Here is a 27571-nt window from a genome sequence, read left to right as displayed (position 1 = left end):
CTAATAGTTGCTTTAGAAAGTGCTTCAAAGAAAGAAATAGAACTGTTATGAAAACCCAATATATTTATAAAAAACATACCATAAAAATGTATCTAAGTGCAGAATTTATTTTATACTAAACTTCACATTTTAGGAACTAATATTTGATACTACCTTATAAAATATTTGTAGTCAAAAATATGGGCCATTTGTTTTTTATGAGTGTCTGTGAAATAAATAAATGCAGTAGTTAAGGGAAAGTGAAAAGTAAAATTTCCTTCCCTTATATATATGGGGGGAAAAGGGCACGAGTTGAGGTCACTTGTAGCCAATTTGCGGTGATTTTGCTGCTCCTCTGCCTGGGAGAGTTAGAAGGTGAAAACTCTGTATGAAATAAAACCAAATTTTCTCTTCCCAGTACTCATGTAACCTTGTAGAAGGTGTTAAATGAATGCAAGTTGTATGAGAGTAAGGCAAATTAAATGTTGAAGCATATATTTTATTCTTTACTCATAAAAAAGGAAAGTGCTCATAGTGTGAACCAAAAAACTAACTTTGTTTGTTTGTTTATTTGTTTAGGATGGATTGGATGCTTTGGTATATGATTTGGATTTTCCTGCCTTAAGAAAAAACAAAAATATTGACAACTTTTTAAGCAGATGTAAGTAATTTTTTGTGGAGGTTAATGGCAGATTATATATAATGAAATATTGACTTAGATAATTCAAGCCCCCCCCCCCTTTTTTTCTTTCTATCTACTCTGGTTATTTCATCAATAGTACCTACATCAAAGGAGTAGGAAATGGGAAAGAAACCTTGTCAGTTTGGGAGCTTATCAGGAGAATCTAAAATATTTTGCAGACAAGGGAATAAAAAGTAAATGGCTAAAATAAATATGTTAAAATAAGCATATACATACATGCACATTGAATTTCAATAATATTATATTTATCCTCTATTTTTCTTTTATAAATGAATTAGCTATTATGTTTCAGTACCTGCAGGTGAGAATCAATTACATATGAAAAGCCCTCCTACCACTGAGATATGAGAATTTTCTCTGTGAAATCTGGCTTATATTTAAGTTTTACAGATGTTCTTTTATAAAAACTCTTTTTTGGATTTTGATGTTAGATATTTATCATTTAAAATTTGATTAGAGAACTTATTAAGGTAGTTTCAATCTTTTCATCTTAAATAATTGATAATAAGATTTTGGTTTATAAAATCCTCCCCACTCCATTTTTTTTATCTGTTCCTAAACCATACATATCGATACATTTAGGTTGGGTTGATTTTAGTGTTATCTTTCAATTTTGGTTACATATGTTTTGTTAGAAAAGTTTTATTTTTCTAAATAGTCAAATCTTTTTAACTTTAGATTTAATTTCTTTTATCGTTTCTACACTTTGAAATCTTGGCTCAGAATTTTACTTATCAATTTTTTTGGTTTCTGTTTTTCTCTTCTTTAATTTTTTCAGCCTTAATTTTATTTTGGAATATAGTGCCAGATTCTGAATTGCAAACTTTTAAAAAATTTTTCTTAATTTCTCACATCATACTGAAATTGCAGGAAAATTTTATTGCTGTTTAATTTGCTTCACCTTCCTACTTAACAATACAGCAGAAGAACTAAAAAGATGGAGAAACTTTACCCCTTCTTATTTGGTGGGAGGCAAAAGGATGAATCCTTGTTAGTACAAAGTTGGGGTGTGTAATTTTGTGAAGTAGGGTAGCAAGAATTGGAACACATGCTTTTAAAAATCTGTTACTGTTATTGCTATGCAACATTGCTGCTTTCATAATACTAAGTTTGCCTTTACATTGTATTTTGTAAATAGAAACATCAGTAGCCACAGTAGAAATAAGTAAAATGAAATGAAAGTATAAAGCTAAAGAAAACTATTTTAAACGGATAAACCTGTGTAGTTTAGTCTAGTTTTCAGATTGAAGAAAAGTACAGAGAATACTACTAAAAGTTTTAGCAAATCATATCTAGCATTAGGTAAAAATTTTGACCAAGTAGGGTTTATACCAGGATTGCAAAGTTAGTTTAAGGTTCAAAAATCAATTAGTGTAATCTATCATATTAACATATTAAAAAAGAAAATCCATAATATCATCTTAGTAGATGCAGAAAAAGCATTTGAAAAAAAATCAGTATCCATTCTTGGTTTACAGATATCTCTCAGCAAACTAGGAACTGGAGGAAACTTTCATACCCTGATAAAGAGAATCCACAAAAAACCTATAGTTCAGATTGTATTTAACTGTGTATGACTAAATGCTTTTCCCCTAAGATTGGGAAAAGGCAACTATGTCTTCTCCCACTACTTCATTCAGTGTTGTCCTGGAAGTTTTAGACAGTGCAGTAAGGTGTAAAATAAAGAAAAATCATATAGATTAAAAAGGAACAATTTAAAATTATTCAGACACTGTATTTTTCTGTATAGAAAATCCTCAAAATTCTACAGAAAAAGTGTCAAGAACTTATCAGTGAGGTCGCAAGCTAGAAGATTAACATACAAAAAACAGTTTAGCAGTAAGCAATTTTAAATTGACATTATAGCAAATATAGCACCACTTACAGTAGAAGCAAAAGCATGAAAAATTTAGGGATAGATTTGACAAAATGTGTGTAAGCCTGTATACTGAAAACGATTTAATATACTGAGAGAAATGAAAGAAGACCTTTAAAAAAAGACAGATATTCAATGTTGATGGATTAGATAATTCAGTATTAAAATGTCAGGAATCCCCAAATTAATTTATCTATGGAGTCCATGTCTTCTCAGAACCTAAGCAGGCTTTTTTGTAGAAAGCAACCATTAATTCTAAAATTCATAAGGCAATGTGAAGGGTCTGGAATAGCCAAAACAATCTTGGAAATTAAGAACCAAGTTGGAGGACTAACACTATTGGATTTTAAGATCAAGGCAGTATAATGAAATGAAAGAATAAACATAGAGGTAAATGGAACAGAAATAGATCCTTATATATGCAGTCAGTAGATTTTCAACAAAGTTGACAAGGTAATTCAGTACCCAAGCCTTACTTTGCAGTATATACAAAAATCAGCTTAAAATGGATCATAGATGTAAATGTGAGAGCTAAAACTAGTAATAGTTCTAGAATAAGACATAGAAAATATTTGTGATTTTGGTTAGGCAAGAATTTCTTAGATGAGACGCAAATGGCACAAACCATTTTTTTTTTTTTAAGATAGATTAGATTTTATCAAAATTCAAAACTTTTTCTCTTCAGGTGATACTGCTAAGAAAATGAACAGGTAAACCACTGACTGGGAGAATATGGTTGCAAAACAAGTGAAAGGGGAAAAAATAATCTTTTCAACGAACATTGCTCAGACAACTGGATAGCCATATGCAAAAGAATGGAGTTGGACTTCTGTTTCACACCACATACAAAATTAATTCAGAATATAAAATTGTAAAACTCTTAGAAAAAAAACATAGGCGTAAATCTTCATGACCATGGATTAGACAAGTGTTTCTTAGGTATAAATCTAAAGTATAAGAAGGAAAAGAAAAATAAATAAGTTGGGCGTCATCAAAATTAAAAACTTTTGTGCTTCAAAAGACACTATCAAGACAGTTGAAAGAGGGACTTCCCTGGGCACGCAGTGGTTATGAATCTGCCTGCCAGTGTGGGGGACATGGGTTCGCACCCTGGTCTGGGAATATCCCACATGCCTCAGAGCACCTAAGCCTGTGCACCACAACTATTGAGCCTGCGCTGTAGAGCCTGTGAGCCACAACTACTGAAGCCCGTGTGCCACAACTACTGAAGCCTGTGCTCCGTAATAAGAGAAGCCACTGCAATGAGAAGCCTGTGCACCGCAACGAAGAGTAGCCCCTGCTCGCTGCAACTAGAGGAAGCCCGCGTGCAGCAGCGAACAACCAACACAGCCAAAAATAAATAAATAAATAATTTTTTAAAAAAGACAGTGAAAAGGTGACTCACAGAATGGAAGAAAATATTAACAAATCTTATACAATAAGTCCCTTACATATGAACCTTCAAGTTGCAAACTTTGAAACGTGTGACATGTGTTCACATGTCCAATCACGTAAGTTAGTTCAGAGGTCTGGTGTACATTGTCACTTGCGCGCATCCTCTACAAGTGGTTGTGCTTTGTGTACTTTACAGTACTGTATAGAGTACAGTAGTACAGTATCTTTATTTCAAACCCAGGATGTCCAGAAGCAAACGTAGAAGCAGTGGTGATGTAGCTGGTACTGTGTACTTTTCAAGGTACTGTACTGTAAGATTAAAAATGTTTTCTTTATTTTCTGTGTTTATTTGTTTTTTATGTATTATTTGTGTGAAAAGTATTAAAAACCTATTACAGTACAGTGCTATATAGCCTGTTGTGTTAGTTAGGTACCTAGGCTAACTTTGCTGGACTTACGAACAAATTGGATTTACGAACGCACTCTTGGAATGGAACTCATTCATATGTAGGGGACTTACTGTACTTGATAAACGATTGATATCTAAAGTCTTACAACTCAATAATAAAAAGACAATCCAATTTAAAAATAGGCAAAGGATCTGAATAGACATTTCTCAAAAAAAGACACACATGAAAAGCTGTTCAACATGTTTAGTCATCAGGAAGTTACAAATTATGGCCACAATGAATCAGTACACATTTATTAGAATAACTAAAATTTTAAAAACTGACAATATCAAGTATATGTGAAAATGTGGGACAGCTGAACTCTGACACATTGCTGGTTGGTTTGTAAAACGGTGAGCTGCTTTGGAAAACAGTTTGGCATTTTTCTTATAAAGTTATACATGCATTTATCACATGACCTAGGGATCCCACTCCTGGGTATTTATGTAAGATAAATGAAAGTATATATCTATGTGAGACCTATGTGAGAATGTTTAAGGAGCCTGTATTTACAATTGCTGTAAACTGGAAGCAACCCAGATGCACATCAGCTGATAAATGGGTAAATAAATTGTGGTACACCGCATAATGGAATACTCAACAGTAAAAAGGAGTAAATTACTGATAGGTGCAACAACAGTGATAAATCTCAAAAGCACTGTGGTAAGTGAAAAAAGCCCCCCCCCCAAAAAAAAAGGCCCAGCGCAAAAGGGTACATACTGTATGGTTCCCACTTACATGACATAACATTCTCCTTCAACTCCTAAAGTTGTATTTATGTCATATTTCACACAGAATAATAGATTTTCATAGGATAGTATTCTGCATGTTGCTGAAATTCATTTATATGGATTTTTATAGCTTTCATTAGTGGGGACATCAAAATTATTTTTCTGAAGGTAAATGTTGCTTTGCATTGCTTTTTGCTGACAGGTATCAGATATAGTGATCTAAGAATAACACCTGGAACATGGAATAAAATCTTTTTCTTTAGTAATTCAGCTCAAGTCTCACTAAAGTATACCAGCATTAAGGTATAGCAGCCTGAAATATTTTAAACTTCAGGCCTAATTATATTACAAACTGTATTTTCATCTTTTTGTGTTGAAGCATGTATGGACACTGAAAGGGAAAAGAGAATCTGTGACCCTTTGACTGAATAACTAGTTAAATATAAAGATTTGCTTTTCTGCACTCTGGTCTATGATACCTAAATAGTAAGGACTATAAAGAAAATGTTTATCAGCCTCACAGAACTGATAAAGATTTTAAGGTGAACTTTTAAAGTAAGGGTTAGAAAGGTATCCAGATAAAATCAAACTGTCTTGGTGGGAAGAAACATGTTGTGGGGCAGGTACACACTGGAAGGAGGAGGAGGGGGATGTGGAAATGGTGATTTTTGACTGTATATGTTTGTAAACCATTGTGAATTTCACTGCGATTTGGGGGTACAAGATTCATAATTAACGTTAATACGAAAGCATACTTATTAAACAGATACTACCAGTCTAAAAGAAGGTAATGGAGATCATTGTATGTATGAAAAAATCCATGAACCTGAAAGGAAAAATGTGGTAGAGAGCATTTGTTTGGATTCAAAAAATAAACCCAGCAAGGGAAGTTTATAGCTATACAGGCTTATCTCAGGAAACAAGAAATATCTCAAATAAACAACCTAACCTTATGCCTAAAGCAACTAGAGAAAGAAGAATAAACAAAACTCAAAGTTAGTAGAATGAAAAACATAAAGATCAGAGCAAAAATAAATGAAATAGAGACAAAAACAGTAGAAAAGGTCAGTGAAACTAAAAGCTGGTTCTTTGAGAAGATAAACAAAGTTGATAAACCTTTAGCCAGACTCATTAAGAAAAAAAGGGAGAGGGCCCAAATCAATAAAATCAGAAATGAAAAAGAAGTTACAACCGATACCACAGAAGTACAAAGAATCATAAGAGACTACTATGGGCAACTATACAGCAACAAAATGGACAACCTAGAAGAAATGGACAAATTCTTAGAAAGGTACAATCTCCCAAGACTGAACCAGGAAGAAATAGAAAATATGAGCAGACCGCTTAGCAGTACTGAAATTTAATCAGTAATTTAACAACTCCCAACAAACAAAAGTCCGTAACCAGATGGCTTCGCAGGTAAATTTTACCAAACATTTAGGAAAGAGTTAACACCTGTCCTTCGGAAACTATTCCAGAAAATTGCAGAGGAAGAAACACTTCTGAACTCATTCTATGAGGCCACCATCAGCCTGAAACCAAAACCAGAGAAAGATACCACAGAAACGAAAATTACAGACCAATATCACTGATGAACATAGACGTAAAAATGCTCAACAAAGTACTAGCAAACCAACTCCAGTAATACAGTAAAAGGATCATATACTGTGATCAAGTGGGATTTATGCTAGGGATGCAAGGATTTTTCGATATCTGCAAATCAGTGTAATTCACCACATTAACAAATTGAAGGATAAAAACCAGGTGTTCATCTCAACAAATGCAGAAAAAGCTTTTGGTAAAATTCAACATCTACTTATAATAAAAACTCTTCGAAAGAGGGCATAGAAGGAACGTACCTCAACATGATAAAGGCCATATGTGATAGATCCACGGCTAACATTGTACTCAATGGTGAAAAGCTGAAAGCATTTCTTCTAAGACCGGGAACAAGACAAGGATGCCCACTCTCGCCATTTCTGTCCAACATAGTTTTGGAAGTCCTAGCAACAGCATTCAGAGAAGAAAAAGAGATAAAAGGAATGCAAATTGGAAAAACGAAGTAAAACTGTCATTGTTTGTAAATGACATGATGCTGTGCATATAAACTCCTAAAGGCGCTATCAGAAAACTACTAGAGTTCATCAATGAATTCACTAAAGTTGCTGGATACAAAATTAATATACAGAAATCTGTTGTATTTCTATTCACTAACAGTGAAATATCAGAAAGAGAAATTAAGGAAACACTCCCATTTACCATTGCATGAAAAAGAATAAAATAATTATGAATAAGCCTACCTAAGGAGGCAAAGGACCTGTACTCTGAAAACTATAAGACACTGATGAAAGAAATTGAAGAGCACACAAACAGATGGAAAAATATACCATGTTCTTGGATTGGAAGAAATCAATATTGTTAAAATGAGTGTACTACCCAAGGCAGTCTATAGATTTAGTACAATCCCTATCGAATTACCAATGGCATTTTTTGCAGAACTGGAACAAAAAATATTTAAACTTGTATGGAAACACAAAAGACCTGAATAGCCAAAACAAAGAAGAACGGAGCTGGAGGAATCAGGCTCTCTGACTTCAGACTCTACTACAAAGCTATACTAATCAAAACAGTATGGTACCGGCACAAAAACAGACATAGATCAATGGAACAGTATAGAAAGCCCAGAAATAAACCCACACACTTATGGTCAGTTAGTCTGCAACAGAGGAGGCAAGAATATACAATGGAGAAAAGACAGTCTCTGCAATAAGCGGTGCTGGGAAAACTGGACAGCAGAACATTCTCTAACACTGTATACAGAAATAAACTCAAAATGGATTAAATACCTGAATGTAAGACCAGATACTATAAAACTCTAAGAGGAAAACATAGGCAGAACATTCTTTGACGTAAATCGCAGCACTATTTTTTTTATTTTTCTCCTCCTAGATTAATGGAAATAAAAACAAAAATGAACAAATGGGACCTAATTAAACTTAAAAGCTTTTGCACAGCAAAGGAAACCATAAACAAAATGCAAAAAAACCTACGAACTGGGAGAAAATATTTGCAAACGATGCTACTGACAAGGGATTAACTTCCAAAATATACAAACAGCTCATACAACTTAATATCAAAAAACAAACAACCCAATCAATAAATGGGCAGAAGATCTAAATAGACACTTCTCCAAAGAAGACATACAGAGGGCCAAAGAGCACATGAAAAGATACTCAATATTGCTAATTATTAGAGGAATGAAAATCAAAACTACAAAGAGGTATCCCCTCACACTGGTCAGAATGTCTATCATCAAAAAGTCTACAAACAATACATGCTGAAGAGGGTGTACACTGTTGGTGGGAATATAAATTGGTGCAACCACTATGAAGAACAGTATGGAGGTTCCTTAAAAAACTAAAAATAGAGTTACAATATGATCCTGCAGTCCTACTCCCAGGCATATATCCAGAGAAGACTGTAATTAGAAAAAGATACATGCACCCCAATGTACATAGCAGCACTATTTACATACAATAGCCAAGACATGGAAGCAACCTAAATGTCCATTGACAGATAAATGGATAAAGATGTGGTATATACATACAATGGAATATTACTCAGCCATAAAAAAGAATGAAATAATGCCTTTTGCAGCAACATGGATGGACCTAGAGATTATCATATTAAGTGAAGTAAGTCAGAGGACAAATTTCATATGATATCACTTACGTGTGGAATCTAAAAAGATACAAATGAACTTATTTACAAAACAGAAATAGACTCACAGACATAGAAAACAAACTTATGATTACCAACGTGGATAGTGGAGGTGGGGTGGGGAGAGATAGATTAGGAGTTTGGGATTAACATATACATACTACTATATATAAAATGGATAAACAACAAGGATCTACTGTATAACAGGGAACTATGTTCAATATCTCCTAATAAAGTATAATGGAAAAGAACCTGAAAAAGAATATATATATGTATAACTAAAACACTTTGCTGTACATCTGAAACTAACACATTGTAAATTAACTATATTCCGATTTTAAAAAGTGGTTAAAAAATTTAAAAAAAAACAAATGGTATTTCTTGGTAGCATACTATAGCTTTCCTAATGCAATTTACAAAAGTAGTAGCATAATAGCTATTGCTAATGATGTATCAGCTCTCCGTTTATATAAAAGCATAGAGAACTGTTGATAAAATTTTAATTTGCTTTGCCAATGATTTATTATTGAGAAAGTAATGAGAGTAATAATTGCTGTTCTCAGTTTGTGACCAGAAATGCTAAATTGATTAGCATTTAGGATGTGACAGAGACCTTGAGACAAAGCATTCATTTCACTTTAGATCAAGGTTTCTCAGCAGTAGCACTGTTGGCATTTTTGAGTCAGATAACTCTTTGATGTGGGGGGCTGTCCTTTGTGTTGTAGGATGTTTAGCAGCATCCCTGGCCTCTGCGTTCTAGATGCCAGCTCTGCCCCCTCCCCCAGTTATGACAACCAAAATTGTCTCAAGACTTTGCCAAATGTCCCCTGGGGGTCTAAATTGCCCTCAGTTGAGAACCACTGCCTAAGACTTTCTATTAATGAGGGAAAGAAATTCTGGGCACAGTTAGGCATGTGCTCCAAGCTTAGGAAATTTAATCAAATTTATTGAAAAGATAAATCCTATTAATAGTGATTCCAAGTGAAGGATGAAATTTCAAAAAGGGGTAAATATAAGAAGGCTGCAGCCACAGAAACCAAGGTTATTGCACAGGCAGTTCTCAGCTCAGATTGGAAAGGATATGAATGACTCTGTCAAGTGTGAGTACATATTCAGGGATAAATGCAAAAGAGTAGTACAGATCTGTAAAAATTGTGTTAGGCCAAAAGCCTGTGATGAGCCAAAACTTGTGAAAAGTTCTTGAGACAGCAAAAGTAACTTCTTCCCTCTAACCTTTCCCCATTTAGAGTTATGGGGACAATATGTATGAGAAAATGATAAACTCACTGCATGAGACCATTTATTCTTGAAATATATTTTGAATGCCCAGTCACTAGAAACATGAAAAATAATACGCTGTTTTTTTCTTAAAAACTGTAGATTTTACCATCTTGTGGGGAGAAATACAGAAGCAAGTAGTAACTTACACATACCTTTATAATGGTGGAAGCTTGTAGAGAAAGTAATGATACACAGATGTTGGAGTAAAGAAAGGCTCCAGAAAGAAAGTAGTATTTGAATTGAGTCTTAGAGGATGGGCTAGATTTCTCAGTTGGGGAAGAACAATTCAGGCAGAGAAGGAACAGCATTTGTTAAGCCATCCAAAAGTTATGATACCTTTGAGGAACCAAGAATTTGGTATAAATTGAACTTGGTTTATGATGAGCAGGAAGGAGTAAGGAGGACACGTGGCAGAAGAGACTGAAATGGCACGTTGGGGCTGTTGGGTTAATGGATTGGATAAAAAAGAATTACTTAGTGTCTTATTTTTTGTCTTCATTGTTCTCATGATTTTTAAAAACTTAGATAAAGGAATTGAAGTTCAAGGAAAGAAAAAAGTTGAGCACTTTAAATTAGTTTATACCGCCAGATCTACGCAGATTATAACCCTAGAATTTTGAATTTCTTATATTTCTGTTTTTGATTTGATGATTTTTGTATGGGTGGCCACTTTTTTAGAAATCACTGTTCTGAGGAAGTTTAAAAAACAGTGGCTAAATATATCAATTCTAGGCAGGTAGTTACCTTTGGAAGAGGAAAACATGAGGCTTAAGGCTTAGGCAGTAATTTAACATTTTATTTTGAACAACAGACCAGAAGCAGATAGGCAAACTAGTATCTATTAGTTTAATTGTGATGATAGGTGCAACTGACAAGCCACACACACAATAAGAACAAAACAATTTCAGTTGAGATGTAGAAAATAAAGTTCTTTCAAAGGTTCTATTATGTTATCACTGTATTAAATCACTGCATTAAAAGGTAAATTACATGCATCATTGTAAAAAGATTGTACCTAAACTTTTTATTTTTCCACGTAATTATATTTAGTAACCTACTGTACAGTATTTTAATGGAGCTTAACCTTTTCTCTAGTGGTTACTTAAATTCCTTCCAAAAATAATATTTCATGGATTGTACACATTTAATTAGATATTTATTTATATGTAAACTGGCAGTGATGATCATTAGAAAGTTTTTTCCTCTTTTTCCCTGTCTTGAAGTCTTAATATGTCATTATTCAGGCATGCTTCAAAATGTAAAATTCTTCCTTACTTTTTAAACTTGTTAAAATCATGATACCTTTCTACTTATTAAATGATTATTTTGATAGTTGAATGTTAGTGTTATTAAATTAGCTATTCATTGGTTGGTGATTAAAATCAACACAAAATGATCTTTTATTTAAAAAAAATAAAATAGTTTTCAGTTCGGCATATTCTGAATGATATCAATCAATGAATCTGTTGTTCATCCAAGGAAGTAAAAACAACTTGACTATGTTTGCCTTAGTTCCTTGTAGAATTACACAAAAGGTACATACTACCCAATAGAAAAAGTAAACTTTTTTCTTATTTTAAATTAAGGTATAATAGTAATTAAAACAAAACATCGAAAGTTTTAATGACTTGTAGAAGAGCCCTCATTTTAATATTTGTGACTAGTTTCTCCTAAGAGTGTTTCGTTACACTTATAAAATCATGTACTGCGATATTGAAAGTGAGTACTACGTTATCTTTAGTAAAATTAAAGGTGGTTTTCATGTGCTTTGAATATAAAGTTAGATGTAGTTAGAAATCGACATTTCTGGGGGAATTCTAAGGAACAAAAACTGTGAAACTGGAAATTTTATATATAATTTACTTCTGCATTTAAAGCGGATAAGTTTCTTGAGAGGAGTAGAATATAAATGGATTATAATGATCATATATTGTGATTAGTATACAATTTCATTTTCAAGTTCTTCAAGTGATGACAAAAATGCAAAACTATTATTTGGTTAGTGGCATTAAAAGCTTCCTTCTCCACAAATAAGTATTAAGGTACATATAAGAGTCTGCCTTTATGAAGCCAGGAAGTACTGAAATGTAGTAGCGTTTTGACATGTTTGTTTGCTTATGAAATCTATGAAAGGCTTGTGTAGTTGGGTAACTCTACCACTTGAGTGGTGGATGTATCTCCATTTCTGGAGAATGGGACAGGATTGTAGTCAGCATATCTTGGGATTATTTTTTTCAAACTGGATACTGAAGTATAAGAAAAATAGTACTTTGTTGAAGGACATAGGACCAACAGATCATCATAGAGAGTCTAGAAGCATACTTTTTTTATTATATGAAAATTTGATGTAAGCTTATTATGGCAGTTAGGTCATTGGAAAAAAGGTAAGATTTCTCAGTAATTTGTTTTGAGACAGATATTCATATATGAGGAGAAAATGAAATTGTCTCTACTTCACAACATGTACCAATGTAAAGACAAAAAATACTAGATGAAATTATAGGTATTATGTTTATAGTCTTTAAGTAGGGAGTGGCTTTTTTTCATTTTTTTTGAAGCAAGATACCAGGGGTAGAAACTGTAAAGGAAACATTGACAGATTTTGCTTTATCAAAACTTTATAAGGAAAAATAGATATAAAGATGACTGACAAACGGGAAAAAATTACAACATATGTAATAGAATTATATTCCTAATGTATGAAGAGATCCTTGCAGTCAACAAGAAAAACACAAACAATAAAAAAAGGACAAAGTAACTGAATATGTAGTATAATGGCGAAAAAATAAAAATTACCAATGAGCAGTTAACAGTTGAACAAAAGCATTAATATTTCAAGAAATATGGGTTAAAAAAATATGGGTTTAAAAAAAATATATGGGTTAAAAAAAAAAAAAGAAATATGGGTTAAAAAAAAGAAGCAACCCTCCCTGCCCCCCCCACAACCTGAAGGAGAAATGTAAAAAGTAATAATATCCAAGATTGGTGAGGGACTGGAGGGCAGTTAGCGTATTTTAAAACTAATAATGTTCATGAGTATAACAATACTTTTACTTAAAGAAATGTGTCTTGCAAAAATAGCACTGAAAATACATGGGAATGTTCATCATTGCAAAAATATATTGATGTTGGGGCAAAAAGTTAGAACAACCCACATAAAAATCAGTAAGACATTTCTATCAGCTATCCACAGTGTGTTCAGTGAAAAAGCAAGTTGCAAAATACCTTTTTATGTCAATAAGTATGGATAACACATTTTTTTAAATGAATACATATATTCTGTTGAATGAACGTACCACAATTTAAAAAACTGTTTCTGTAATAGTGGTTCTCAGGTTCCTCCCAGTTTTTCGCTGTTATAAGTGAAAATGTTATATTAATGTTTTTTGTACATACAGCTTGGTATACTTGGTTTTCCTTTCTTTGAAGTGAATTCCAGGAATTGCTGAGTCAAAAGTTGCATACAATTTGCATTTTGATATGTATTGCCAAAATGCAGTTTTACACCAGAAGGTGGAATAAAAGTCAAAATTTTTTAATGGAGCCATAAAATTGAATATATTATGCAGGATAACCTAGGGTATTACACGATCTTGTTTGAAGTTATTACAAGTAAAATATTACTAAATCAGATAGATTTTCAAAAAGAAATGTTAAATATTCTCTTTATTTACTTTTTAAATTATTTATCTTGGAATAAACTCATGGAAAAGCTGCAAAAATAGTACAGAGAGAGCTTCTCTGTTGGCGCAGTGGTTGAGAGTCCGCCTGCCGATGCAGGGGACACGGGTTCCCGGTCTGGGAAGATCCCACATGCCGCGGAGCGGCTGGGCCCGTGAGCCATGGCCGCTGAGCCTGTGCGTCCGGAGCCTGTGCTCCACAACGGGAGAGGCCACAACAGTGAGAGGCCCGCGTACCGCAAAAAACAAAAAACAAACAACAACAACAACAAAAATAGTACAGAGATTCCTATATGCCCTTCACTCAGCATTCCCTAATGTTAACATCTTATATAACCATGGTACATTGACAAAACTAAGAAATTAAAATTGGTATATTACTGTTAACTATATACTTAGATATCAGTTTTTCCACTAATCTCCTTTTTTTGGTTCCATAATCCAGTCTAGAATATCACATTGTATTTAGTTGCCATTTCTCCTTAGTCGTCTTCAATCTGTGAGAGTTCTCAGGCTTTCCTTGTTTTTTTATGACCTTGACAGTTTTGAAGATTATTGATAAGGTATTTTGTAGAACTTTTCTCAGTTTTTGTCTGATGTTTTCTCATAATTACCCTGGGGTTATGGGTTTTGGGGATGAGTACCACAGAGATGACATGTGCTTCTCATCACATTTTATCTGGGATATGTGATACCATAATGATTTATCAGTGATAATATTAATGTTTATCACTTGTTTTAAGATAGTGTCTGCCAGGCTTCTCTCCTGAAAAGTTACTATTTTTCCTTTCCATACCTGATTCTTTGGAATCTGGTCACTATTCCAGTCCACACTCAAGGGGAGGGGCATCAATAAGCTCCATCTCCAGTCTCAGAAGGCTACATATTATCTTACAGAGCAAGTGTTTTTGATTTTGATAAGGTCTAATTTATCATTTATTTCTCATATGGATTGTGCTTTTGGTGTTGCGTGTAAAAATCATTGCCAAACCCAATATCGATTTTTTAAAACTGCTTTATTGAGATATAATTTACGTACTGAAGAGTCACCCATTTAAAGTGTACAGTTCATTGTTTTTTGTCTGTATTTATAGAGTTGTGCAGTCATTACCTCAGTTACTTTTTGAACATTTCATCATCTTGTAAAGAAACTCTGTACCCATTAGCAGTCACTCCGCAATCCTCCCCAAGCTCTCCAGCCCTAGACAATGACTAATCTATTTTATGTCTGTATAGATTTGCCAATATGGACGTTTTCTATAGATGGAATCATACAATGTGTGATCCTTTATGACTGGCTTTTTAGACTTAGCATGCTCTCTTCGGGGTTCATCTGTGTTGTAGCATGCATTTCATTCTTTTAAATTGCCAAATAAATAATATTCCATTGTATAGATAATGCCACATTTTGTTTATCCATCCATCAGTTGATGAACATTTGGATTGTTTCTACTCTTTCACCATTATGAATAATACTACTATGAACATTAGTGCACAGGTTCTTGTGTGGACATATGTTTTCATTTCTCTTGGGTAGATACCTGAAAGTGGAATTTTCATGTCATATAATTCTGTATAACATTTTGAGAAACCCAAGATTGATTTTTAAGTATATACTTTTATTATTTTGGAGTAAATATATATGTGGCTTTTCTGTTGTCTCTGAACAGATAAGAGCAGCAAGTGATTGCAGCCATTTGTAAATAATATCGTTAAATGTCAATATTTTTAATGTTTCAGTAAGTATTATTGAGCACATACGTACATCAAAGACATATCCATGAATGAAGTATGGTCTCTGCCCTTAAGGAAATGGGAACATACAATCTAACAGAAGAAATACAAACAATTCCAGCCCATGTTGACAGATGAAATAATAGAGAAATAGTGGTTTCCCAGAGGAGAAAGGCAGCTTATCAGACTGAGGGGATCAGGAGGAGATGGATAAAGGATTAGATCTTGTTTGGTAGTAACCTGCTCAAATAAAGTAGGGCTAGTCATTTTAGGTTGGTGATCAACATCTGCAAAAGAATGGAGATGTAAAGCAGTATGGCTGTGTGGGAAATTGCAAGTAACTAGGCATTGCCAGAGCATTGTTGGGGAGAGTATCTAGAAATAAAAGATTGCAGAATCAGAGAGTAACAAGATCTAAAAGCCATTTTATGAGGTGTTGAGGAGTTTGGGTTTGGTTTTGTTTTTTGCCAATCTGTTTCTCACACTGGATTACTCTGTATGTGTGTTTACACGTGTGTGCGCCCTGGCAAAACATAGCACGTCTTCCTGGAGCTTGAATTCTGTTTGAACATATGGACATAGAATAACATTTTTATTTTTATTATTAACTGTTGCATTGAAACAAAATCAGTTATATGGAATTGAATCCCACATTATAAATGTTCTAGGTAAGTTTTAGATAATTTTAGAGCTTATTAGGGCTGCTTTGACTATGAAAATTTGCAAGGTGTATTGGATTTCTTTAGGCAAAGAGTAGCAGTATATTGGACAAATATTGCATTGTTCATAGCTTTTATTGCTATACTTTATTCTGACTTTTTTAAAACATTTTTTAAATAATTGGGTTGTCTTACAATCTGTAGTGGTACGTAAAATGATGGTGCATTTTATAATCCAGGATCTTAAACTAGGCAAAATATATCTTTTTCGCATTAGAAAGAAACAGTCATTATAGAAAACTTGAAGTAAATGGAAAATGTGAGGAATAAAATAATCTGTAATCCCACCATACTTAGAGATGACTGCAGTTACTATTTTGGTATATTTCTTTCTGGCTTTTTTCTGTCTATATGTACCAATATATATTTGTGTTTTTAGAAAATTAAGTTCATATACCACATGGAGTTTAATCTGTTTCTACGCTCAACATCATATGTTGAACATGATTCTATGTAATTATTATTAAACAACACAATTTAAATGTTTTCTAATACGTCATTGTATATATATGTATTCCTAGAAGTAAAATTTATTGGGTATAAAGTGTGATTAAAAAAAAAGATCCTTAAGAAAAATCATCCATTTGCTTTCTAGAAAGTTAAAGAGTCTGTATGTGATTGAAATATTTTTTAATTTTTTGTAACCCTGAAACCTTTCTGCACTGCCTCTTTTGCTAACTTGTGATTATTTAGAGATGATTAGCTAGTTTGTGGCCTATCGAGACTTATGGTGTTTATTTGTGACTCAGTTTGCCCATTTCATTCCTTGCTAACTGTGCTGTATAGTAATATCTCACTTCTCTGAATTTTAGTTTTCTGCCACCATCACCTGGTTCAACACAGTTGACAATCAGAAATTGTTTAAAGGATCTGATGGTCACACAGTCCTGCTTATTGGTCTTAGAAGTAATAAGAGCTTACCAAATTTATAATTTTGCAAGTATTAAATTCTGTAAGTAACAGGTTAATTTTTATTATGGGAAAAAGTGGAACACTGTAAGAAGGATTGGAAGTTCGGAGAATTTTGCAGTTTTAGGTACGATGACTGGGAGAGGGCTCACTAAAAGGTGACATTGGAGAAAAGAGTTGAAGTAGTTGAGAGGGTTAGCCATGCAGATGTTTAAGGAAAGAAAATGGCATGCAGAGGAACAGCCAGTGCAAAGGCCATAAGAGAGGATATTTGAACAGCAGTAAGGAAGCCACTGCAGCTGGTGGGGAGGATTAAACAAGGGAGAGAATAGAAGCATGACATCAGAGAAGGAAGGAAATAGAGAGGGTAGGTCATGTAGAATCTTGTAGGCCATTGTAAGATCTTTGACTTTTGCTCTGGGTAAGATAGCAAGTCAAAGTTTTGAGGAGTGACATGATCTGAATTGTGTTTTAAGAATATCGCCCCATGTTGAGAATAGACTACTGAGAGGCAGGGATAGACACCAGGAAATCAGTTAAGAAGCGATTGCCGTAATCCAAAGAAGAGATGATGGTGGCTTGGTCCAGCATGGTCGCAGTGTAGAAGGTGAGAAGTTATCAGGTCCAGCTATATTTCAGAGGTAGAGCCAGCCAGATAGGATGAGGAGTGTAAGAAAAAAAATAGGAGTCAAGAATGCCCCTGGGTTTTTGCCCCAAGCAAAATTGACCCATCAGCTGAAGTGTTGAAATCATAGGTTGAGGTTTGGGGTGAGAACACCTCTTCAGTTTCAGACACATTAAATTTTTAATTTTTATTTATTTTTAATTTTTGGCTGCATTGGGTCTTCGTTGCTGTACAAGGGCTTTCGGTAGTTGCGGCGAGCAGTGCTACTCTTTGTTGTGGTGCACGGGCTTCTCATTGTGGTGGCTTCTTTTGTTGTGGAGCACGGGCTCTAGGCACGTGGGCTTCAGTAGTTGTGGCATATGGGCTCAGTAGTTGTGGCTTGTGGGCTCTAGAGCACAGGCTCAGTAGTTGTGGCACACGGGCTTAGTTGCTCTGCGGCATGTGGGATCTTCCCGGACCAGGGCTCAAACCTGTGTCCCCTGCATTGGCAGGCGGATTCTTAACCACTGCACCACCAGGGAAGCCCCTATACACATTAAATTTGAGATGTATGTTAACGAAGTAGATATATTATGTAAGCAATTAAATATATAAATCTGAAGTTTAAGAGAGAGGTCTGAACCAGAGATAAAAATTTGCAAGTTGTTGACATGTCAGTGCTTTTTAAAGCCCACCAGTAAATGAGTGTATATAGAGAAGAAAACACCATGAAAGACTGAGCCTTGAGATGCTTCAGTGTTAAGAAATCTGAAAGAGGAGGAACCAGCAAAGGCAACTGAGAAGTAATCATTGATGTAGAAAAAAATACCCTTGGAACTTCCCTGGTGGTCCAGTGGTTAAGGCTACACTTCCAATGCAGGGGGCGTGGGTTTGATCCCTGGTCAGGGAACTAAGATCCCACATGCCACACAGTGCAGCCAAAAAAAAAAAAAAAGAAAAAAAAAGAAAATGAAAAAATACCCCTAGTATTGTTGTAGGAATGTAGTATCCTGGAAGTCAAGTAAAGAAAGTATAGCAGGAGTGATCAAACTGTCAAAAGCTACTGATGTATCAAGGTGAAGATTGGGAATTCATTGTTAAATTTAGCAACATGGTGGTCACCTGTGACTTTGACAAGCACTTTCATTTTTGTTGTTTCTTGTTTGTTTGTTTTTTTAAATTTTGACCACACCGCACGGCTTGTGGTATCTCAGTTCCCTGACCAGGGGTTGAACCTGGGCCACGGCAGTGTAAGCACTGAATCCTAGCCACTAGACCACCAGGGAACTCCCTGACAAGCAGTTTTGATAGAAAGGTAATGGCCAAAGCTCACCCAAAATGGATTTAAGAGCAGGTATGAAGAAAGGTTTAGAAATAGAGTTCAGACAACTTTTGAGGAATTTTTGCTGCAGCGGGGTTGAGTAATGGGGCAGCAGCTAGTGAGAGAAGTGGCATCAAGATGGGAATGAAAATGGCATGACACAATCCAGTTAGGAAGGGGAAAGCTTAATGATACAGGAGAAAGAGGGGGGAATTGCTGGAGCAATGTCCTCGAGCTCATGAAAAAGGATGGCATCACCATTGGAGGGATTGGTGTGAGATAGCAGTATTCTCCTATAGTAAAAAGTTAAGAGACCAAATATATGAGGGCATGTGCTGGTCATTGAAAATGAATACATAAATATAATTATAAATATGTCTATTTAGCGGTAAGTCTATGGCAGTTTTCTTCCGATTGTTTCAGGGTAGTAACCAACAAGGTCATTAGCTATGAACGAGGATCAGTGAGAGGTTTGAGAAAAGAAAATGTGAAATACGGTCTCTAGTAAAGTGGGAGAGTGAATATACTAAAGAAATATATGATTGCCAAGCAGAATTAAGGGCAAGCTTTATGTTCGCAATTATGGATTTAAAGTGGGATCAGACAGTATGATTTTATGTATTTATCCAGACATATTCAACTACATGGGTGCTGACATAGAGTTAGTTGTAGAGGTAGATTTAACTAGAATTATGGTTTTGCCAAACTAAGTATAATGAAGCAGAAAAGAGCCAAGGCATTAAAGGTTATGCAAGCGAGCGATTATAATAATTGACCATGTAATTTAAGCTCAGTAGGTAAGAAAGAGAACCTATCAGTACAATGAGGTACAGTAAAAATGGATAGGATCAGTGGATTGGAGGCCTTGGTGGGGCTGGGGATTGTTGGGGTGTGGTTTCTGGAGGGAGTGAGCAGGAAAGCTGAGGGAGTGCTTAGAGAATAAAGGATTTGAAATTGAAATTAAGGGAGAACTATGATTACTGATAATGACAAGATCTAGTATGTGGCCGTGGAAATGAGTGGCTGAGATAAGGTAGAGGACAAGATCATTGAAAGAGAGAAGTTAAAGGTATTGAGAGGCCAGGTTATTAGAAGTATCATCTGTGGGTATATTAAAGTCCTTAAGAATTAAAATAGGAAAATATTGGAAAGAAGGTTGGTAACCCAGGAACTAAAATTGTCTAGCAGTGAGATGTGATGACCTGAGGGTCAGTAGATTACAGTGACAATGAGAGGTAGTGGGAGATAGAACCTAATAAACATGAAAAGCAAGCTGGCAGATATAGGGTGGGAGTGTAGAGATGGCAGTGGAGTTCACCTGTCCCACTTTCAGGGCCATTGGTATAAAGCATGTGGAGGGTAAAGGGCACCACTGTAGAACTGCAGGGGAAGCAGTGTCCTCAGGGAAGCTGGATTTCCATTGGAGTAGGGTTTGGTAAACTACAGCCCACAGGCCAGATCTACAGCCCATAGGCCAGATCTGGCCTACCATTTGTTTTTGGATGGCTTATGAGCTATGAATGGTTTTTATATTTTTAAATAATTTATAGAAAGTCAAAAGAAGAATAATATTTCATGACATGTGAAAATTATATGAAGTTCAGATTTCAGTATCCATAAGTAAAGTTTTATTGGGACATAGCTATGCTCATTGTCTGTGACCACTTTTATGCTACAACACAAGTTGAAGAGTTGAGTACCTGTGACAAAAATCATACATGGCATTGTTATTGCTTCACACTGCTGCTCAGCACACTAGAAATCACAGTGACACAGTTACAACACAATAGCATTCCATGTGTATCACCATACCACAGAATTTTATTATTTTTTTTCCATTGCCAGTGCATGCCCATCATGTCAGAACAAAAAAGGAAAAGAAAAGTGAAACTGAATGTTGTTATTTTGAGGCACAGTAAAGTGTGGATTATTTCATCAAGTTAGAGGGCAGGGCATTGTGTTATTATGCAGTTACACTGTAGCTGTGCTGAAAGAGTACAATGTGCATTGACATTACCAGAATAAGCACTTGCCATAACATTCCCAACTCACAGGAAAGCAACAGTTAGAAAACCCCAGAAAATTTAAAATAGAATATCTCACCACAGCAGAATTTTCTTTACAAAGATGAAAAAAGAAAATGAGGTTATGACCTTACGTAAGTTTAGAAGTGGTTTATTTGTTAGTCAAGCAGGGAAAGCTATTCACTGATGGTGTTTGCAGCAACAAAGCAAATGTGTACAGAGAGAAAAACTTCCTTAAGACTCTTAGCTTTTTGGGCTTTTGCACAGCAGAAGAAACTACAAACAAGACGAAAAGACAACCCTCAGAATGGGAGAAAATATTTGCAAATGAATCAACGGACAAAGGATTAACCTTCAAAATATACAAGCAGCTCATGCAACTCAATATCAAAAAAACAAACAACCCAATCCAAAAATGGGCAGAAGACCTAAATAGACATTTCTCCAAAGACACAGATGGCCAAAAAGCACATGAAAAGCCGCCCAAGGTCACTAATTATTAGAGAAATGCAAATCAAAGCTATAATGAGGTATCACCTCACACCAGTTAGAATGGGCATCATCAGAATATCTACAAACAACAAATGCTGGAGAGGGTGTGGAGAAAAGGGAACCCTCTTGCACTGTTGGTGGGAATGTAAATTGATAACAGCCACTATGGAGAACAGTATGGAGGTTCCTTAAAAAACTAAAAATAGCATTACCATATGACCCAGCAATCCCACTACTGGGCATATACCCAGAGAAAACCATAATTCAAAAAGACACATGCACCCCAATGTTCATTGCAGCACTATTTACAATAGCCAGGTCATGGAAGCAACCTAAATGCCCATTGACAGCCAAATGGTTAAGGAAGATGTGGTACATATATACAATGGAATATTACTCAGCCATAAAAAGGAACGAAATTGGGTCATTTGTAGAGACGGGGATGGATCTAGAGACTGTCATACAGAGTGAAGTAAGTCAGAAAGAGAAAAATATCGTATATTAATGCATATATGTGGAATCTAGAAATATGATACAGGTGAACTGGTTTGCAAGGCAGAAATAGAGACACAGATGTAGAGAACAAACATGGACACCAAGGGGGGAAAGTGGCGGGTGTGTGTGTGATGAGTTGGGAGATTAGGTTGACATATACACTAATATATGTAAAATAGATAACTAATAAGAACCTGCTGTATAAAAAATAAATAAAATTTTAAAAAAACTATTAGCTTTTTGGCATGAACAGTAGTTGCTCAAAGAATTGAGACTCTTGGGAGCAACAGCAATAGTCAATTAAAAAACAAGACAATTTTGAGTGATTTTCCTTGACTCTTGTTTGAGGAATCAATGCTGAGTTTGAAGTGAGTGAAGAATTAGCCTCTATGTATAGTCTGCATGGAACAAGTACAGGCAAGAATATTTTTTTAAAAGTTGAGGAAACACTAAGTACAACTTGCAGTGGAGTCTGCTAAGATGTGTTACAAGTGATGGTAGTTAAAATTATGTATGGTGCAGAAAATGTTAGTTGAACAAAATAACAAAGTTCATGACAATACAAGGTGTTTAAAGCCTGTAGTTATTCATTGTATTATACATCAGCAAGTACTTTGTGGAAAATATTTGAATCTATCACGTTACTGAACCACAGGATCAGTGGTAAACATCATTCACTCTCGTGGACTTAACTAACCGTTATCAATTCTGTACATTTTTGACAGAAATTGAAGCTGAATATCCCAGTTTATCTTTGCATATAGCAAGTCAATGGCTTAGCAGTGGTGACATTTGTGATTTTTTTTTTGTGGACTATATTGTGTCCCCCAACCCCAAATCCATCTTTTGAATCCTTAATCCCCCAATATAACTGTATTTGGAGATAGGGCCAAGCAAGAGGCAGTTAAGGTTAAATGAGGTCATAAAGGTGGGACTGTGATAAAATGGGATTAGTGATGGGATTAGTGTCCTTATCTGTGCAACACATAAGAGGTCCTGTGAGTACACAGAGAGATGCTGGCTGCCAACTAGCCAGGAAGAGAGACCTCACCAGAAGCACAACACGCTGGCCCCAGTCGTAGACTTTGAGCCTCTAGAACCATGAGAAAATGAATGTCTGTTTAAGCCACCCAGTCTATGGTATTTTGCATGGCAGGATGAGCTCATTAAGACAAGGACCATGATGAAGGTTTTTCTTAATGAGAAGAACCACTCTCAACTATCATTGAATTATCATTGAACACTGACTTTGGAAATTAGTTTTTGATTTAACCTAAAATTACAAGGCAAAACAGCACTTTTAATGCAAAACTTAAATGTAATAAAGTCATTTTGACAACTAATGTTCTAATCACAAGTAACGTCGAGCTGCTTTGTAACTTCCTGTGCTGTCAGAAATTAAAATAAGAAGCCAGATCTCCATTTCCACACACATTTGCAGCAGATATATTTTCTCAGCCCAAAACTACAGACTTCATAGCCTATTTATGGCTCTAAATCTGGTATAACCAGAGCCAGGGATCCTTTCTCAACCCCATAGGCTATTATATAACACATTATCCTGGTTCAGAACTTTCTTATTTCGTGTCTGGAGTATTACAGTACTCTTAAAGTTCTACCCCCGCTCCAGTCTTGCCCTTATTGAATTTATCATTTACATATTCCCTGGAGTAGTGCAGCTGAAATGTAAATTTGACTGTGTTGTTTATGTGCCTTATTTCTTGTCATGGCTTCCAACATGTAGCAGTGGTTTTCAGGTGGTGGTTCTCAGTTCCCGACAGATCTCTATCTCAGTTCCCGACAGGACTCTATCGGGCTGCATTATGGAGGTGTACGAAGTAGACGAGGCTCCAGCCCCTCTCTGACGACACCCACCACCACTGCCCTCTTGAAGCAGAGCACTTTTATCTGTTTTCATGTTGTACTGCTTTTAAACTTTAATGTGAAAAATATTTTTGTTGATTAAATAATAATTTTACAACTACTGGCCTACAGGTAAAGTTCAAGCTCCTTAACTAGTTTGGGGCTCTCCAGCCTCTCCTTCACATCCTTCCCACAGACTTGATACTCCAGCAACACAGAACAGTTCTGCTGTGCCTTTGCTTATATTTGCCCATCTGCCTGTTATATTCTCTCTTTTCTTCTTCCCAGCTAGCTAACTGCTTTCTTTTTAGACTTGTTTCAGGTTTCTTCACCTCCAGAAAGCCTTTTCTAGCCACCTCCCTCCTAGGCAGCCTTGGGTTAGGTGTCATCCTTTATATTCCACAAACTCTGTGCTTGTGCTTATTTCCCTTTTTGCATTTTTTGGTATTATTTTTTGTTTGTTTCAGTTTCATTTGAAATCCATAAGAGCAGACACTGTGTTTTAAAGTTATGTTTATGTATCTACAGTGATTACTGTAGAGCCTCTATAGTTAACACAGATGTTTCTGCAGTAAATTGATTATTGTTTATATCTTGCTGTTACATTTGCAATAGATATGTGATCTAAAATTAAATGTACTTATGTTATCCCTGTGTGAAAGTTTGCTCTGTTGCATGTGTTTATGGGTCATAATGTATACAAACATGAGTTTAAATGTGCATTTCAAAAGAAAGACAAGATATTATATGTAGCTTTTATCAGGAACTAGAACTTAAATTTAATAGCTGCCCTGTATTTTGTATAACTCTGCTGTGAAACTTTTGCATGTAATCTCATGCCAGTGTTGACCCATGTGGATTAAAATAGCCCTATTTTAATCTGTGACCAAATTAGGAATTAGAATATCTATCCAGTGGGGATTTTAAATTATTGTAGTTTGTAGTGTGACAGGTTTATATAAATAATTGTAGCGATTCCCACTGTGTGTTTTAAGTTAAAATCTGCATTCAAATAGAGAAATATAATAAGTACGTGATTCCTTAGCATGTTTACCTTTGATATCTTAAATTACTTATATCTTTTTAAAAGGATCATCAAAACTGACTTGATAAAAAGAAAACTTGTTTCATTAATCTAAAATACCTACCTGTGGCCCCTTGATTCAAATTTGATATATACTTAAAATACCAGGAACTAATTAACTAATTATTCTCAGTGTACGTGTGGTATATGTTTTTTTTTAAACATTCTAGTAAGTCGGATTTTAAGAAAAATATTTTAACAGAGTGAAGTCATTCCAGAATTTATTAAAAACAATTCTTAGCACATTGAACATTTCTCTGTTTTACAGCTTCATATTTTACTTACATTAAATAATTTTTAATGAACATCTTTGTTTTTTATTGTTTCTCAAGAACTTGAATGTAAAATAAGCAGTTTTAGTTATAATGCTTCAGTGATTTAAAAGTATAAACTTTTCTTTTCATACAGATAAAGACACAATAAATAAAATTAGAGATTTACGAATGAAAGCTGAAGATTATGAAGTAGTGAAGGTGATTGGTAGAGGTGCATTTGGAGAAGTTCAATTGGTAGGTTATTTTAATGAGATTAAAAAAACAATCTTTTTAAAATTAAAAAATCCACTTGTGTGTTTAATGTATGTTGTTTGGGAAAGTATTGTTTTTATAAAATTCTTGCTTTAAATTGCTCTAGACATTCTTGCCTAAGGATATGAAAGCCTAGAGTCTAATTCAGCAGTAGTGTGAAATATTTTCCCCAAGAATTCATGGGTAGAGAAGAGTTTTCAAGCATCAAAAGAGAAATCTTTACTCCTAATATTACACTATCTAAAATGCTGTGCAATAGTAAGTTTTATAAACAGGAAGTAGCATAACTAGCTGGGTGGAGGAGGGGGAAGTGTGCCATAATATAGGGAATAAAGGTTTTTTCCTAACATTACTTACATCTGGTAGTTAAAGCCTTGACATTATCTAATTGGGATAATTCAGAAGAGAAGAAGTTAAAATAGCAAGACCAATAATGTTAAATTATTTAGTAAATTGTTCTGGGAAACACTGAGCTTTAAATGTTAATGAAATGTTCATTATTTTCCATTTTCAATTTTAAAGGTAAGGCATAAATCCACCAGGAAGGTATATGCTATGAAGCTTCTCAGCAAATTTGAAATGATTAAGAGATCCGATTCTGCTTTTTTCTGGGAAGAAAGGGACATCATGGCTTTTGCTAACAGTCCTTGGGTTGTTCAGGTATGCTTTTGTTATTGTTTCATTGTTGCTCTAGTAGTTTGTAACTTAACATGTCTGAGAAGCTTTGTGTTTTAGAACAGTAATAGAGAATTTATTGGCAATTACAAAAGTGTCTAATATATCATTTTTAAAATCATAAAATTTAATTTTATTGAATTATCTCTAGGAGGAAAGTAACTGTCTCTGGAGTGGAGAGAATGGGAGAAATGGAGGGAAAGAATGGGAGTAGAGTGGAAAGAATGGGAGAAATGGAGGGAAAAAAGTTAAGCTAGGCCTCCAAATAATATTGTGTTGGCTTCAGGTTTTTCAGTGGAAAGAAAAATACATTAGAAAGTCAGTAATTGTAGGTACTAATCTTGACCTGAAGCTGTGGCCAGATTATTTACATCTCTGGGCCTCAGTCTCCTTGCTCAAAAATGTGAAAGGTGGCTTAGATTGGTTATTTTCAATTGAGGAGACACCTCAGATGGAGTCATGGGAGCAAGCAGTTGTTTGGGTAGGTTATAATTCTGGGTTTTCTATTTCTGCTTCAACTAGAGCAGCTGCATGTTTTTTATGTCTTATATATTGGGGTTCTTATTAAGATTTCATATGGGGGAAATAAGGTCTTGTGGGTTTTTTTAAAAAAACAGTAAAACTACTGAGCTAGATCATTTCTAAATTCCTAGCATGAATTTTGTAGTTTTTTAAATTTACAGTATGTAATGAAGACTGTCTTAAATAATCATAATAGTGATTGGGATAAAAAGGATATGGAAGATGTTTAAGATTCGCATAATAAGACTTTTAATACTTGAAATGTCTGCCCTGTTTTTATCAGCTGTTTAGAGCAGGGTGTCTCAGGCTCAGTGTTACTGACATTTTGGGCCAAGTGATTCTTTGTTGTTGGGGGCTATCCTGTGGGTTTTTAACAGCATCCTTGACTTCTACCCAGGTGATGCCAGTAGCAGCCCTCCCCACCCCACACACAAGGTGTAACAACCGAAACTGTGTTCAGACATTGTTGAACATCTCCTTGGGTGGCGTGTTGGGGAGAGTGGGCAGGTGGGGGCCGTGGGACACCGGCAGTTATCATCTCTGGTTGAGAACCACTGATACTGGGGAGTGTTCAGTGTTGTGTAAAAAGTTAAAAAACATGACATAAATGTTTAAGGTTAAATTTACAACTTATGAACTTGAAGCTCTGTTTTTCTTGATATATTTTAAATAGGGTAAACTGCCACCAAATCAACAGTGTTTCTTTAATTATGGTGTCCGAGTGATATACTGTACATGTTAATCTGGGATAGCCATGAGATACCACTTAGTTTCTTATCCTTCCCCCA

General features: G+C 35.0%; 1 protein-coding gene across 4 annotated transcripts in view; it reads left to right on the top strand.

The window, feature by feature from the left end:
* ROCK1 (Rho associated coiled-coil containing protein kinase 1) overlaps nucleotides 1-27571 on the top strand; it is a 146406-nt gene that overhangs the window by 35167 nt on the left and 83668 nt on the right. For 3 of the 4 annotated variants that reach the window (XM_022586800.3, XM_022586798.2, XM_089894964.1), the window contains exons 2-4: nucleotides 559-640; nucleotides 25468-25568; nucleotides 26109-26246. In XM_022586800.3, coding sequence (XP_022442508.1) covers nucleotides 559-640; nucleotides 25468-25568; nucleotides 26109-26246 — 321 coding nt within the window. The remainder of the gene's footprint in view (nucleotides 1-558; nucleotides 641-25467; nucleotides 25569-26108; nucleotides 26247-27571) is intronic. The other variant, XM_089894965.1, reaches the window with a different exon arrangement.

The sequence above is a fragment of the Delphinapterus leucas genome, chromosome 14 (assembly GCF_059928025.1).
Source record: "Delphinapterus leucas isolate spDelLeu-1000000601 "Yukka" chromosome 14, BTC_Dleu_Yukka2, whole genome shotgun sequence".
In the NCBI taxonomy this organism is placed as follows: domain Eukaryota; kingdom Metazoa; phylum Chordata; class Mammalia; order Artiodactyla; family Monodontidae; genus Delphinapterus; species Delphinapterus leucas.
The sequence above is the reverse complement of the archived record's forward strand: the minus strand, read 5'-3'. Positions and strand labels throughout refer to the sequence as shown.